The 18022-nt window shown below is 31.9% G+C and overlaps 1 protein-coding gene across 2 annotated transcripts in view; it reads right to left on the reverse strand.

Moving 5' to 3' along the window:
- Window positions 1-18022, reverse strand: part of LOC145248807 (uncharacterized) — a 179988-nt gene that overhangs the window by 50823 nt on the left and 111143 nt on the right. For both annotated transcript variants that reach the window (XM_080110458.1, XM_080110459.1), the window contains exons 3-6: window positions 17025-17195; window positions 8836-8935; window positions 6138-6304; window positions 4050-4191 (exon numbers count right to left, since the gene is read on the reverse strand). In XM_080110458.1, coding sequence (XP_079966584.1) covers window positions 4050-4191; window positions 6138-6304; window positions 8836-8935; window positions 17025-17195 — 580 coding nt within the window. The remainder of the gene's footprint in view (window positions 1-4049; window positions 4192-6137; window positions 6305-8835; window positions 8936-17024; window positions 17196-18022) is intronic.

Genomic DNA, 18022 nt, shown 5'->3' on the forward strand with positions numbered 1-18022 from the left:
ACATTTCTAACAAGGAAATATAGACTAGATCTGGATGCACTAAAGGAATGCTGATGAAAACTATCATGAAAAGACAAATGATGCTCTTAGCACATATTTACCGTCAGATGTGGCAGCAGTACTCCATCCCTGGACGTACTTGGCTTTTATATAGATAGAGAATTACATCAGCAATGAGATATCTACTGGAGCGGTAGAAAGTTACTCAGGTGGGTAAATTCAGTTACCTTGGATTATGGATTACATCAACAGGGTGATTGTGGTGCAATATAAGATCATAACTCAGAGTAAACAAGCATTTATCAAATTTAAGTCAATATTATGCTTCAATATCATCACACTCAAAACTAGACAATGCATTCTTAAGGCGTATGTTTGGTCTGTCTTGTTATATGGTTGTGAATGCTGGATTGTCTGCCCCAAAATGCAGAAATGTATTAATAGTGCAGGAATTTGGTTTGTGAGACAAATGTAAGGGGTCGTTAGGAAATATCATATTTCTAACAAGGAAATATAGACTAGATCTGGATGAACTAAAGGAATGCTGATGGAAACGAAAATCATGAAAAGACAAATGACTTTCTTAGGACATATTTACAGTCAAAGAGGAATAGAATATCTGGTATCGACTGGTAGAATGCCAGGATCGAAGAAGCAAAGTTGACCAAGATGTACTTTGATGGACAACTTGATCAATTGGACGGGATTATTTTTAAAAGTTAAGCTGTTTCGGGTTATGGATAGCTGCCTGCATTGGAGAGCTATGGTTGCCAACACTGTTAAACAGCAGGGCCGCTAATGATGATGATGAACACGTTTTCTCATTCATCACATACAAAATAAATATTATTGCTAAACACGTTTCAACACTTTGGCCTTCAGAGAATTTTTCGCTTCAGTTCTTCAATAAACTGTCATTAATATATCATTCATGTTTGCTAAAGCTGACATATGGAGGATAATTCACTTGTGCTCACATTTTGTTTTAGTTGAAAAATTTCCATCAGCCGATTTTGGAACACATTCTTCAACTCGCAACAGATCCAAGATTATTCGGCTGAACATGAACTTTGAAAGGCAAACATGAAATGCCCACATGAACATATTAATTGATTTTTATTTGATGATGTTTGAATATATATGACGTTTCATATGAAGGAGAAAATTTTTCAAATTTATAATTACTGGACTATGGTAACCAAATAAAACAAGACCATAGCAATAATAACATTTTGTCACCATGATAATAGACATATTATTAAACAAGGCCATAGACATAATAACATTTTGTTATAATAAATATACCATCAGTTATGATAATTAATATATTATTAAACAATACCATAGCACTAATAACATTTTGTCATGATAGTAAATATACCATTAAACAATATCATAGTACTAATAATATTTTGTTATGATAATTAATATATTATTAAACAATATCGTAGCACTAATAATATTTTGTCATGATAATAAATATACTATTAAACAATATCATAGCACTAATAACATTTTGTTATACCATTAAACAGTATCATAGCACTAATAATATTTTATGATAATAAATATATTATCAAACAATATCATAGCACTAATAATATTTGGTTATGATAATAAATATATTATCAAACAATATCATAGCACTAATAACATTTTGTCATGATAATAAATATACCATTAAACAATATCATAGAACTAATAATATTTTGTTATGATAATAAATATATTATTAAACAATATCATAACACTAATAACATTTTGTCATGATAATAAATATACCATTAAACAATATCATTGCAATAATAACATTTTATGATAATAAGTATACCATTAAACAAGACCATAGCATTAATAATGTTTTGTTTTGATAATAAATATACCATTAAACAAGATCATAACATTAATAAATGTTTTGTTTTGATAATAAATATACCATTAAACAATAACATTTTATTTTTGTTACTAGTGCTTGTGAAATCAAACAAAACCATAACATTAATCGCATTTTGTAAGCACGAGAAAAATTAAAACACTAAGCAAGACTATAACACTAATAAAAACATGTCCAGTTTTAAAGCTGAATGAAAAACCTGATTTGAAAAAATATAAAAATAGTAAATTAAGCTGCTTTGTAATAATAGCAATTATCTTTATTGATAAAATTTATTTCATTCATTAAAACGACAAATAGATAATTAACATTTTGTCTGCCCTAATTTTTAAACAGCAGGTCAACCAATCTGCTCGATTTTCCAGGTCAAGTAGGACTGACCCTCGGAGACAGTCACAGAGATAGAAAATATAATTTTACTTTTAATTTCTCCTTTTCTCTTTTTCAGTTTGTACGTCACAAATGGGGTAGTTTCAAAGTTACTGTGGAAATCATAAAATACAAAACATTAAAGGAACACATTATGCCAAGGTTAAGCGATCATGTCTAACAGGGGACTATGGGAAGTTGAGCAGCAAGAGGTGCATTCATATTACATTTAAACCTCTGCAGGTTAGCACTATCAGGGAAACAAGAAACGGGGAGGGAATTTAGCAATCACAAGAAAGAAACTATTAAAGAAGAAGGCTTTCCAGTATCTAGGGAGCTCAACAATGAAGGCGTGGGATTTTGCTGCTTGTTGGGTTAGTTGGAGATATGTACATCAAGGGGGCACAAGTGCTATGAGTTCATCAGAGTGTATTCAATAAAAATACTTGTACAGAGATGGATATTTTATACATAAAATAAATTGTCTAACTTTGTCCACGTGAGAAGCCAAGTAAATAGGGAGTTCTGTGTGACAAGATGATGACCAGTAATAAATTCAAGGGTCAAGGGTGGCTAAGTATCATGAACCACTACCTAGAACGGGTATTCATGTTATTAATAATAAAAGGGTACTTATGCAGAATAATGTCTGTGCTATCATTGGAATTTTCTGAAATGGTTATGTAAAATGCCAAAAGATGTTGAAACACTGAGCTGATGAAATTAAAGCAACTAAAATCATTTAAGAAAACATTTATTTGCTGTCATTCATTGATTATATTGAAAAAAAAAAAAAAAAAAAAACGCACTAAATATTCATATTGAACAACAAAAGAAAACATAAAAGAAAAAAAATCATGTAAAATAATATTTTTTTTTTTGCTATCAGTTGCTTTTTTTATTCAAAGTTTATTTATTCATGAAACTTACCTTACAATAAGTGTTTTTTTCATCTTGATTTGAATTTAAATTTTTTTAAAGCTTTGTAAAAATTGTCCAATAATTAATCATTGTATTTTCTCAATAACAACAAAAAAATATTGTTTCCGTTTATTCAATTTTATATTCGATTATTTTCATAACAGAAATAATGTAGTTTTTATTGAAAAAATTGACCAGCATTTGCACAAAAAATATAACAAAAAACAAAATATTTGTTTGGTACCTTTTGGCTTTTTACGTAAAGTGCTCAAAAAATTATAATAGCATAGTCCTTATTCTGCATAAGTACAAATAAAAGTTAATATGATGTTAAGTAATATAAATAAATGAAAAGGATGACATTATTGTGATTATAGTAAGAATGGAAATGAGTGCTTCTATTATTATAGAATATTCTGGGAAAAAGAAAAGGAAAAAAGGAAATACAAAAGGGAAAAAGAAAAAGGAAAAAGAAAAAGGGAAAAAGATCGAAAAATGAAAAAGAAAAATGAAAAAGAAAAAATGAAAAAAAAAGGGAAAATGAAAAAGGAAAAGGAAAAAAGAAAAAAGATAAAGAAAAAGGAAAAGGAAAAAGAAAAAGGAAAAAAGAAAAAGGGAAAAAGGAAAAAGAAAAAAGAAAAGGAAAAAGAAAAAAAAAAGGAAAAAGAAAAAAAAAGAAAAAAGGAAAAAAGAAAAAAATCGAAAAATGAAAAAGAAAAAAAGTAAAAAAGAAAAAAGGTAAAAAGAATAAAAAAAATCGAAAAACAAAAAAGAACAAAGAGAAAAAGGAAAAGAGAAAAAGAGAATAAAAGAAAAACAAAAAGATGACGAGGGAGAAGTGAGAGGAGAGAAAAAAGATCCTCACCCAAATATCCAAGAAATCTGTTTTGAAGCTGTTTCTCTTTTTTCAGGAAATTGGTGCCATGTTTGCTACCGAGAGTGAACACGACAGGTTTGTTTACAGCAAGGCATGCAGTTTCTACACCAAGTGATGACAAAGATGAACACTGCAAGGAAAAACATAATATATATGACATGCAAGATGCACAAAGGTGTATGTACACATGCTTATATATCTTATATATAAAGTAAAGTCGATTTTTCAAAACTGAAATAGCTTTGTTAAAAAAAAAAAGTACACATTCAAAACTATTGAGTCAGTTTCGGTAAATATTAGTCCTTGTTAAATACAAAATTTTATTTTCAACCCTGATCAATATTCTTTTTAGTCATGAAGAAAGGAAGGAGGAGGAGGAGGAGGAGGAGGAGGAGGAGGAGGAGGAGGAGTTTTCACTTCCTAATACAGATGTACTCTTACTCCACCCACTGGAGACAAACAATTAAGACAAATGTTTAAAGATTCATTGGTAAAAAAAAGTGTGCATTTGTTTTTGTTTTTTCGCTTTCTTTTGCTATTCTTGACAGTGAGTGTGAGAGAGAGAGAGAGAGAGAGGTAAAACTGAAATAATGGTTGTAGTTTTAACCAACATCTATGTGAGAGCATTTTTACATGATCACATCATTGTTCATTCTTAAAAGGATCCAGTTCTTTACATTACTCAAACAAACAAAACAGAGTTATACAGGTTGTCCAAAAAGTCACTGAAGGGTTTTGAACTAAAATAGATTCTTTATTTTTGATATCTTTCTGTAATCTGACTAAGACATTATGAAATTAAAAAAAAAAGAAAAATTCAAACAATCTTTATTCATGAAAAATAATGTCTTTTAAATGTTGCCCATTTTCAGCTTTGCATATTTATGCTCTTTCAAAAACATTATTCAGGACAGATTGCAAAATCTCTGGATTGCAATTTAATTCCTTTATTCCGGGATATCTTAAAGAAAGAGGCCATGTTAACAAACTCCAAACCCTGCAAGAATTGAAAGAAAACATCAGGAACGAAATAAGGGAGTGAAATCGTAATCCAGAGATTCTGCAATCTGTGATGAATAATGTTTTGGAAAGAGCACAAATATGCAAAGTTGAAAATGGGTAACATTTAAAAGACATTATTTTTCATAAATAAAGGATGTTGGAATTTTGCATTATGTTTTTTAATTTTAATTTCCCAATGTCTTAGTCAGATTAAAATTACAGAAAGATATCATCAAAAATAAAGAATCTATTTAAGTTCAAAACCCTTCAGTGACTTTTTGGACACCCTGTATATCTTGGATTTTCAATAAATGCAGCCCATCAGAAGTAACAGACAAAAAGGAAAGTAGAAAGTGGACCACAAGTTTATTTTCAGCCGCCTTGTAATTCTCGATCACCCTTTTTTGTCTTTTACCCTCACCCTAAGTGACATTTCTGACTTTCTGAATCATTCAATGTTTATTGTTGGCTAGTTTTTCACCTTGAAGTAGTATTTTTATTTATTCTTTAGCTTATTACATCAAGTGGCTTCATGTCTTGTCTGGAGCATTTAAAAATATAAAAATAATAATTAAATAAATTAAAATAAATGAAAATAAATGCTGACCATAACTGAATACAGTTACCACACCCTTTTTTTCTTTCTTTCTCTCTAGTGCAAAAACTAATCTGCAACCCTTCTCTCTCACAGAGATTATAAATACTATGATGGGACGTGTTCTTCAGAATTGTCTGATCTATTCCTTGCTTCCTTTGTTTCAGCTCGTTTGACTCGTTGATTTAGTGGTCTTCATCAATTCACTGTTCTAATACCTCATTGTAATACATCTTATTCTAGTAGCTTCTTTTCAACAACTACATCCTTGTGGAATGTGAAACTTTCTTTCTGCTGACTGTCTTCTTTCCATACAGCCTTGGCTTTTTCAAGACTAAGGTCAACAGGCATCTCCTGTCTTTGCGATAATCATCTTTTGTTCTTGCTAGCTCCTTACATCAAGTAGCATCATGCCTTGTCTTGAGTGATTTCTAAAAATAAAATTAAAGAAAGATTTATTTATACAGTGCAATACTTACCGTGTGACTAAGCTTGCCCAGAAGCCCGACTATCTGTTCACGCTTACTCAGGTTTTCATCAACATCGCTCTTGGATGAACCTTTCTTCTTATCTTTCGACTTATCTTTCTTGCTTAGTTTGCTGCTAAACTCGGAACTTTCAATTAGGGAATTCAATTGTGTCTCCACTAAAAAAAAGTGAAAACAATTTGCAAGTCAAAAATCTCAAACATTCTTATATATTAACTCTTTATGACCTAATTGAACTAATTCGTATTCATAAACAAATAAATATAATGGCATAAATAAAGTGGGAATTGATTCAAACATGCCTTGTATGTATTAGTTCAGTATCTGGGTAGATGCTAGATACCTCCAGATTGCAACTGTCCATTTGCTTACATTCAGCGTGCCACCATCTTTCTCAGAGAGTGGAGGATTTCATTTGTTGTCATAAACACACTTTTTTCAAGCACTATGGATAATAACTAAGTGTAAATTTATGAAATGCAAAAATTCTCAGTGGTAATTTAACTATCGAACTTCATAATGAAAGATTGTTATAGTGAAAAACTTAGTTTAAACTAACTAAAATTAGCAATAAATATTTTTTAATCACCTACATAATAATTCAGGTCATAAAGGGTTAATGAGCTTAAAAAACAACAAACAAACATGTGATGTCATAGCTTTAGGGCTAAATAAATCACTCATTCTGATTGGCTAATAAAATACTAAGGAAAATTCAAATAGAAAATGAAACAATGAAGAAGAATATAAATTTAAGCTAAAATTATAAAACTTTATGACTAGAAAGACACTGTTTTAATATAACATTTTCTATTAACAATAATATTTCCATTGAATAAATTGTTTGACTTGTTACCAAATGGCAATTAGAAAGAAATCTTTAATCATATTAACCTATTCGAGCGATTTCTTTGTGACAAATCATGGGAAATAAACGGTGTCAGCCAATGTGATGATCCTCAGACAAATTACATTCCAATATTTTTTTGTTTGTATCATTTCAATATTTTTAAAAATAAATGCTTATTTACTTTTATAAATTTTTTTTAAATAAATGTTTACTCAATTTTATGAATTTTTCATATAGTTTTTTCTTTCAAATAAAAATCTTTAAATATGTTTGTTCAATTTTCTTTTTTTTTTACAAGCTGAGCATGCATCGTTCACTTAATGAGTGAAAAATTTACTTTCACCATGACTAATGTTTGGGCAAAATTTCTAAAAAAAAATCCAAGGTGTAGTTATTGAGAAAAATGTGAAACAATGAATGGACAAATGATTTTGGGGCACTTTTACTCCAATAATGCCCCCTAAGGGGGGGGGGGGGCAACCAACCAGAGTTATCCCGGAAAACCCATTCTAGCAAAAATTTACTTTCACCATGGCTAATGTTTGTGCAAAATTTCTAAAAAAAAAAAAAAACCAAGACGTGATTATTAAGAAAAATGCAAACAAACTAATGAATGATTTTGGGTCAATTTTACCCCTATAATGCCCCCTAAGGGGGGGGGGAACAACCAGAGTTATGCTGGAAAATCCGTTCTAGCAAAAATTTACTTTCACCATGACTAATGTTTGAGCAAAATTAAAAAAAAAAAACAAAAAAAAAAAAAACCATGTGTGGTTATTGAGAAAAGTATGAACAAACAAACGGGAGTGAATTACTAGGTCCAATCTTTTCTTTGCCAAAAATTATGGACATTTTAAAAAAAAAATTAATTTTTTTTTTTCAAAATATTGTGCAAAACTCATATGAAAGAAACAAGAAATCGTGGAACGTAATTTGGCCAAGGTAACCAAATTGGCTGACATTGCTTATTTGCAATGATGCGTCACAAAACAATGGTTTCAGTAGATTAATATGCATCTTGTTAAATAACACATACAAAAAAATTTGTTTCTAAATTTTTGAGATGAGTATTGGTTATTCGTATTATTTGGATTCATCGAACTACTGTTCTCATCTTGAGTGTCATTTTCACAACGTTTCGGTTGATGTAACCTCTGACCTTCTTCAGGTGTATCTTGTTGAACTTGAGAATGTTTCTGTCGAACTCGGGAATCTGGACGGAATTTCAAACAGAACCCTTTGTTTACTTCACGAGGGTAACATGCTCTCGTTCTGTCAGCCATGACTGGATAGAAGTCCTAATTTCGCAATTATTTTTTTTTGGTTGCTCACATTGAGAATTGAACCTTCAACCTTCAGGAGAGTATCACTTTTACAATTGATTTTTTCAAATATTCTAACCAGTGCGCCATGGGTCCTTTGTCATGAAAATGATAAGATACTCTGCTTATTTAAACATTGCTACGTCGTCCTGGACACTTCTTGCTACTGAAAATCAGGCAATACCAACTCAAGAGAGGTGTGGTTGGTGATTATACAACTCTCGCTTAACAATTACACATGTAACTATTGTTACAGGGAGTAACCATTGTCTCTTGTGACTCATCAAAAGCCGGAAATGATATTTAAATAGTTATCAGTATCCGGGTGCAAGTCTCATAAGAATTATTTTCTTTTCCATTGGAAACTTATAAATGTATTTAAAAACAAATTCAAACAGAAAGTTATCATTCCAAGTGTTGTCAGGCAAATTAAGAATGCCAACAACAATTCCAGGCAGTATAAAATATATTAAATTAAAATAATAATTAAAAACTGCAAATAAATTTATAGATTTACCTTTTGGTGTTTTTTGACTAGACACTGACAGTCTGCGTTTTTTGGCCACAGGTTCATTGACCACAACACCATTTGCTTTACCATAATCTTTTATCCATCGCTGAAAAAGTACAACAAAAACAATTTTATAGAATCATTAGTTCAAGAAAGATACATTTAGTAAATTTAAGTTTTTACAAATTTTATCCAAAAAATACAAAGAGATCAGTACTAACAAGAACAGCTATTTTTTTTTCAAATAAGTAATGAGTACAGATACGAGTATAGTACGAATGTGGATCCCTGTGTAATCCTGTGTAATGAGTACAGATACGAGTACTGTACGAATGTGGATCCCTGTGTAATCCTGTGTAATGAGTACAGATACGAGTACAGTACGAATGTGGATCCCTGTGTAATCCTGCTCTCAACTAAAGAAGAACATTATTTTTGATTGATATCTGACACGAGTATAGACCCAACAACAGAGGTTGTTTATCCCTCTATGAAAAAAGAAAAAGAAAAATTTGTATGATGTGTGTACTCATGATGGAAAGAAAATATTTCACGTTTCTAAATTTTTGAGATGAGGATTGGTTATTCGTATTATTTGGATTCATCAGACTACTGTTATCATCTTGAGTGTTATTTTCACAATGTTTCAGTCGATGTAATCTCCGACCTTCCGCAAAGACCTGTGGTACAGTGGCTGGAGTACTTGGAAAAATTAATTGTGAAAGTGATATTCTCCTGAAGGCTGAAGGTTCAATTCTCAGTATGGGCGACCGAAAAATACAATTTTGAATTTCTTAGGGCCTCTATCCAGTCATGGCTGACGGAACAAGAGCAGGTTACTCCCACAAAGTAAATAAAGGGTTCTGTCAAAATTTCGTCAAAATTCTCAAGTCCGACAGAAACATTCCAGAGTTTGACAAGATACACCTGAAGAAGGTCAGAAGTTACACCGACCGAAACGTTGTGAAAATGACATTCAAGATGAGAACAGTAGTCCGATGACTTCAAATAATATGGAGAAAATATTATATTCTAAAAATCACAAATCGATCAGATAGTTTTTTTATTTCAAATAAGGAAATCAAATTTTATGGCTAAACAAGGAGCGACACCATTTTGAAAACAGTATGAAGGAATAAGGGACATAACTCCAAATAATTCAAACTTGTGAGATTTTAGAAAGCCATTCTTTACATATGGAGTGGGGTATTAGAAAAACTCAAATTTGCTTAAAAATAATTTTTTTTTATAAAAATAAGACTACTTGGTCAATTTATGTGATTTTTGATGTGCAATATTTTTTTTCCGTCATGGGTATATACATAAAATTTTTCTTTATTTTTGTTTTTTTTTTGTAGGGAGGACGGTTCTGGATAGAAACCAAACATATCGTTAAACGTCCTAGGCATGTTCTCATCTTGGTTATTTTCAAAACTTCAGAAACATAAATCTTAGTCAATATATTCAAATGAATAAATACAAATGTTTCGTCCACTTATCCAAAATATATTAAACAGCAACATCATATACAACCCCCCTACTCCCCCACCCCATTTTTATTTGATCCCGTCTAGAATTCAGCCCCATTTATAGATCTACCTGCTTGTTTTCGAGCCCCCATCAAGCCGGAAAACAGTGAGGGTTGGGAGGGTCTTACTAACATTTTTTGTTTATTTTTTGGACCCTCCCCCACGCCTATGAAATAACAATAAATCAATAAATAAACGACTTTTTTTCTTTTTATAAAATTTTATTTTTACATACAATGCATATACATCTTTAATATACATCTCACCTGTCTGTTTAAATGTATGTATGTATGTATTTATGCAGGTATGCCTGCCTGCCTAAAACTTTCGACAGAGGCAATGGATTTTCACAAGATTGGTATCATTTAGAAGCGCAACATCTCAGACGACAAATTAGCCAAAAACATTCATTCCTTCACCCTCAGCTGGGCAGTTTTCTATAAGGAGGGGTTGATTTTTTGCAAGTCATCGTATCGGTTGGACTGACTTTGCCTAATTTTAACGTTCCGAACTTCCGGTCGCGTCATGGAGTAGCGGTAAGACGTCAGATTTTCTTTCACTTTCTTTTTCGCCTTCGTGTCATGGGTACGAGCCTGCCTGCCTACTACCACTTTTTTTTTGTGCTTAACATACACGTCCAAACATCCGAGCAACGCCGGGCACCCAGGCTAATATTATAATATATATATATATATAATATATATAACTACTTCATTTACTCACATAAATTTATATACAAAAGTATAAATTTATGCGTGAACTTTAAGTATTTACTTCAAAAGTGCTCAATACGTAGGTAGAGCTAGTTAGTAAGTTATAAAATATATATGGCGATTAAGCTACACTGAATATTCCGCGTTTCATCCACTCTAGGACTCTTCAGGCTTATGCATAATGCCTGAAGAGTCCTAGAGTGGATGAAACGCGGAATATTCAGTGTAGCTTAATCGCCATATATATTTTATAACTTACTATGAGTATATATATATATATATATAAAATAATAATAAAACAAAAAAAAAACAATTTGATTTGTGAATCTTAAGTAGGACTCCCTCCCACTCACCAGTGTGTTTGTGGTATTTTGGTGACTGGAAACTCCAGCTAAGATTAGCATAAACCAACCAAAAGGTACAGTGACGAGGATGACATAGACCCCGCCCCCTCCTCCCAATTTTTGAATGGCCTTATACCTAATTTTTGTTGTGTAATTTCTACAAAATAAAAAATATAACTAAAAACATGTCAGGCTTACATAACTTAATGATACAACATAATAGTCTGAAATACAATATACTAAGGTGTTCCAAAAGTAATGCCTCCTATTTTTTATGTTTGAATAGATCAGAAGGGATTGCAAATTGCATTTTTATGATATCTGAACTAATGCATTCATGACCTGAAAGTTTGATTTCTCTGTTGCAAACATTAATGGTGTGAGACTCTAAGAAAGCAACCCCTGTCATGGATGTGTGTCAGAAGCAGAGATCTGTCATTGAATTTCTGGCAAAAGTGCATTGAGAATGGTGGTGACTATGTAGAAAAATAAATTCTGGAACACAAAAGATTGCTTGTTTTAATATAACTTTTCAACTTTTTGAATTAAAAAAAAAAAAAAAAGAAAAAAAAAAGAAGTCTTTACTTATGGAATGACCCTCATATATAGTAATTCTAGGCTAGCACCAAAACAAAGATTGTTTGCATACTTATTTCTAAAACAGTTTTTAATAAATTAATATTCTGTGTTGTTCATTTATAATTTTTATTGTTATATTTTCCTACATATACATGCATTAGTTTTATCGCTATTAATATTATTAATAGTATTAATTAAAGTGATTTATTAAAAAAGAATAACATTTATCTGTCTCTACTATATCATTATTTTCATGGCAAGTGCTCATCTGAGCGCAACTCTATGCCCCCCCCCCCTTTCTGCTGGACTTTCACAAAAAAAAAAACCCACTCGACTAGCTACAACAACCACTATAAACAATTTCCTCCACAAAACTTCTTTCTTAGAACTGCCTACCTGTGGAACACTGCTCTACTGGCCTGATTCCTGGCCAACTACAATATCGTAACTTTTAAGTCCAATGTAAACAAGTTCTTGTTGAACCGTCTTCTTCAATAATCCACCCAACTTCAATAATCCACCCAACTTCAATAATCCACCAACTTCAATAATCCACCCAACTTCAATAATCCACCCAACTTCAATAATCCACCCAACTTCAATAATCCACCCAACTTCAATAATCCACCCAACTTCAATAATCCACCCAACTTCAATAATCCACCCAACTTCAATAATCCACCCAACTTCAATAATCCACCCAACTTCAATAATCCACCCAACTTCAATAATCCACCCAACTTCAATAATCCACCCAACTTCAATAATCCACCAACTTCAATAATCCACCAACTTCAATAATCCACCCAACTTCAATAATCCACCCAACTTCAATAATCCACCCAACTTCAATAATCCACCCAACTTCAATAATCCACCCAACTTCAATAATCCACCCAACTTCAATAATCCACCCAACTTCAATAATCCACCCAACTTCAATAATCCACCCAACTTCAATAATCCACCAACTTCAATAATCCACCAACTTCAATAATCCACCCAACTTCAATAATCCACCCAACTTCAATAATCCACCCAACTTCAATAATCCACCCAACTTCAATAATCCACCAACTTCAATAATCCACCAACTTCAATAATCCACCCAACTTCAATAATCCACCCAACTTACACTATTAACGATTACTACACTACCACCATACCTCCACTAACCCTTATTTGTCCTCAAGTGACTTTCAGGCTTTGATAAGTGATGACTCCCTTGTAAAACAAAAAACAACAAAATTTTTCAAAAAAGCTGTATTAGATTTTCATTAATTCAAGCAAAGTAATTGTAGTAGTCTACTTTCTTGGTTAAGTGTGAAAATGTTTCTATGGCTGGAACTGGATTTAAACTTGACATACCCAGGTTTTCAGTTTGTGTCATTAACTATTTAGCTACTGTCACAATGTGCCATCACTATTGCCCACATAACTATTTTAATTGTTTTGCTATTCATTTGCCTCCTGGGTTAGTGATGGAGAAATCCTAGACTGATGTCATTTTAATTTTCATCCCCCACTCTTTATCTGTGCCTAAACCTAAACATAGATTCCATGAAAAAAGCTTTTTTCTTAGAACTGCACACCTGTGGAATTCTCTTCCATTTACCTGCTTTCCAGTTGACTACAATATGGGCGTCTTCAAGTTCAATGTAAACAAGTTCTTGATGAGCCGTTCCCCTTAAGTAATCCAATTTACCAAATTTACATTTCTAACGATTACTATGATATTGTCCTGTTGACCAATGTATACTCTTTAACCGATATCCTCGAGTGCCTCGGGACCTTGATAAGTGGGGATTACTTTGTTAACAAAAAAGAAAGAAAAGAGAGTGCTTCCTTTTGGGGTGCTGAATTTTCTGTATAATAAAAACAGACTTTCTGTCCAATCTGCTCCAATAAGAAGGCCAAAGGTATTGATTTTTATAAAAAAAATTTTTTAATTAAAATCTTATTATTTTATAAATTTCTAAGGTCGGTTTTAAATGTAGCAAAGATCCCGTTCTTCCCAAAGTGGATTAGAACAAACATTAAAATAGCCACAGTCTAGAAGGAAAGATTTTGACAAAACAATGCAAGAAAAAGTTTTGTGAAAAAAACTGTGTTTATGATGTGATTTTATTATGCATAAAGATTGGCTAAGTCTTCACTGACGGAGGACTAAAAAGATCAGTCTTAAATTCTCAATTCTAACGCCAGTTTTTAATGTAGGGAAAATCTTGTTCACCACCAGAAGTTTTGTACCCTACATTAAAAAAATCTTTTCTTAAAAAAAAAAAAAAAAAAAAAAAAAAAACTTTCCCAAAATTAACAATCAAGTGACAAAAACAACTCAGGGTTTTTTTCTTAGTCATATTAATAAATCACTTCAAAATACAAATATTAAATAACAAAAAACGGAGGTTACGTTTTGCCTTGTCACCGGTTCCAGTACTGTCACACAGAAAAGTAGAGAAGACGCTAGTTGATGAGAATCCAAAATGTAAATGCATACTAAAATATAACTATTATAATGTAAAATAATCACTCATTTGTTTATTAAAACGTTTTATCAATAAATAAAAAAAATGCATACTACATTAAAAAATAAATCCTGGAAACTGAACATGTTTTTTATGTTTACCATGTGCGTGTGCGAAGATCAAGATCAACTGGTGTTGACTGAAAGCTGTTCCTCTTGTTTCACCCATCTGTTGAGGTTCTTGAGCCTTAACTAATCCTTCATTTATTGTCTTTTAAAATCATTAAATTTTGTTAAAACTTAGGGGTTTTTTTGTGTAAAAAGAATGTTCCAAATTTATTATTTCTGCCAGAAATTTTTGTGTATACTAATATTTGTAAAAAGTAATTGTTGTGGAGGCTCACCTATTATGTACAATATATGAACTCTTTGAATGGTATAATTATATCGAGAATGTCCTGACAATATTCCAATCATAGTATTCAAAAAGTTGCAACCGGAACTAGCACCCATTCTGTTCAATTGATGCCTAAAGGAGAAATGCTTCCCAACACCTTGGTCTTCTGCATCTTAGTACAGACCTATTAGTCTTGTGTGTGTCATAAGTAAGTTGCTTGAATCTGTGTTAAATAGAGAAATTGCAACTACCTCAGCAAAAACAACCTACTCGGTGATAAGCAATATGGTTTCCATCCTGCAAGATCTGCAGCTGATGTACTGACTGCAATTTTACATAGGATCAGTGAATCTAAAGGCTTTTGACAGGGTTTGGCATAAAGGTCTACTTCACAAGATTTCCAGCTATGGAATATATGAAAATGTCTTCTCAACCATCAAATCTTTTCTCTCCAATAGGTTTATACAAATAGTTGTCGATGGGCAGAAGTCTGAAGCTCAAAGTACCAATGCTGGCGTAACTCGTAGATTCATCCTCGGCCTAACTCTGAAAAGAATCTGATTCTTTTCAGAGTTAGGCTGAGTTAGTTTCTGTTGAACTCGGGAATTTGGATGAAATTTCGAGCGGAACCCTTTATTTACTTCACGGATGTAGCGTGCTCTTGTTTCGTCAGCCATGAGTTCGACAGAAACATTCTCGAGTTCGACAAGATACACCCGAGGAAGGTTGGAGGTTATATCGACCGAAACATTGTGAAAATCACAATCAAGATGAGAACAGTAGTCCAATGAATAATAATACATATAACCAATCCTCATCTCAAAAATTCAGAAACCGTTCCTTTGTGTTTGCTATTTTAGTAGGGAGTGTCCTATATGTATATATACTTTGAGGTATTGAAATGAATTAGATTACAGGTTGGTGAATCTAATGGTTTCTAGTCTTATAGAATACTGGAAGGAAATATCCATATAAGACAGTCCAGCCAAATAAAATTGCTCAATATACTAGATAGAGCAAATAAAATAAATCTAAATAGCCATCCGCTTGGCTTCAAAGGTTTTTTTCATTATTCTCCTGTTTTTTTTTTTTTTTTTTATAACTATCCAATACAAATTATAAATATATAACAAATCATAAATATATAACAACTATATTTTATTTTATATTTTATTATTGTCTTTGGCTTTTTTGAACTTCAACCTGATCATCCGAATTTAAAAACTATAAACAAAGAAACTTACCACTACCCTTGGAAACTACCAATAACGAAACGGATGATTTTGGCAAAAATTTCTGTCTGTTATTTTTACCATGGATATTACCAGAAACTCTCAGTTTTTATCCACACTTCACCAATCTTCACGCATTATAGATTTTAAACTTCAAGGATTAATTCTGCATTTGAACACCATTCATCATATCCTTCTTTTACATTCATTCCCTTTATGTCACTTAAAAGAATTTCACTTTTAATATTTTTCTCTGTATGTGCTATTTAGCAAAATTATTGCGAATCAATATAAGTATTTTGCAAGAAATTTTGATCTAAGATGTGCTTACATTGAAAACTCTTTAGTAAAGGAAATTAATTTAAACATTGTATTCTTTGATTTAAGCTATAAAATAAATATATATATATATATATATATATATATATATATATATATATATATATATATATATATACACACACTAGCATGGGTGCCCGGCATTACCCGGGTATTTGGAGGTGTATGTTGAGCAAAAAAAAAAAAAAAAAAGGTAAATTTTTTAAACTTTGACCCCTATTATGACCCCTTAAAATTTATCGTTTTGGGCTCAAATCAAGTTATTAAGTTAGATCCATGTCCAAGGGACCGATATCTAAAATTTCAAGTGTGTAGATCCAAAATTGTCGGAGGAGTTTGGTAGAGTTCTCAAAGGTCAAATTGTTGAACTTTGACCCCTTAATCGCCAAATTTCTGGCCAAAAACCGATCATATAGATTTTCCTAAATCTCAGTACCCTGTATATCAAATTTCGAGTCTGTAGACTAAAAATTGAGAGAGTTATTGCATAGGGAAATGTACACAGACATGTTCACTTTTATAGATATATAGATAGGTATATACACAAACAGAAATGAATGTCATAATCTTTGGTCTAAGTTGGATTATAACTTACCTTTACTCTAGCAGGTGAAATTCCAATACACTCTGCAGTTTCTTCAATCAGCTTGTAACATTCCCGAGTGACAGAAACCATTCCGACTTTCCATTGAGATTCCAGAAAGGCAAGCTGTGTTTCATTAAACTCGGAGCATCTACGTACTGGTCTCCTTTCGGAGAGATCAAGCTGGAAAAAATGAAAAAATTTTTTTTAATTTAAATTAAAAAACATTATAAATTGAAATTTCAAAGGCATTAATCTCAATATATGGACAAACAGATTTTTTTTTTTGTAGTAAACATAACAACATGACAATAGCAGATTCTTTTCATTGTTTTGACTCTCGAATGTGTATCCGTTGATATCCTATATGCTTTTATATAGAGTAATGTGGTTCTCGATTGTTTAACAGTGTTGGATATATACTCGAGAGTTAAAACAATGAAAAGAATATTTTTGTTGTCATAGCTCTAGTAATGAGTCACCACTTATGAAAGCTGAAAGCGATTAAAAGATAAGCGTTAATGAGATGGAATGATTACAAGTTGATCGATGAAGAACATTATGAGAGGATTGAGAATTAGTCATGGAATGAAGTTTGAGTACTCATGGAGACAATCTATGACAGGAATCTTAACACTAGATTTGAAAATAAACATGTAATCTGCAAGAAAGAAGTCCTATGGCAATGTGTTTCAGAGATGGAAGTCACTGCCAAGAAACTTTGCTCATGAAAATTTCACTGGATTTTTTTTTTATGGTAGAGAGTTCTTATCCAGTGTTGTGGAAATATCAAATCTGTTTTTTTTTAAATTTTTACTTGGAATGTCATCAATTACCTCTACTTCTATAAGGCCACCATTCGCCCATGTATGCAGTACTGTTGTCACATTTGGACTGGTGCATCTTCTACTAGTTTCTCACTCCTGGATAAGGTTCAAAAGAGAGTCGCCAACCTGATAGGTCCTGAACTGTCATCTTGGCTTCAGCCTCTGTTCCACCGACGAAATGTT

Source organism: Euprymna scolopes, chromosome 27 (assembly GCF_053919585.1).
Source record: "Euprymna scolopes isolate OS-2025 chromosome 27, ASM5391958v1, whole genome shotgun sequence".
Classification (NCBI taxonomy): Eukaryota; Metazoa; Mollusca; class Cephalopoda; order Sepiida; family Sepiolidae; genus Euprymna; species Euprymna scolopes.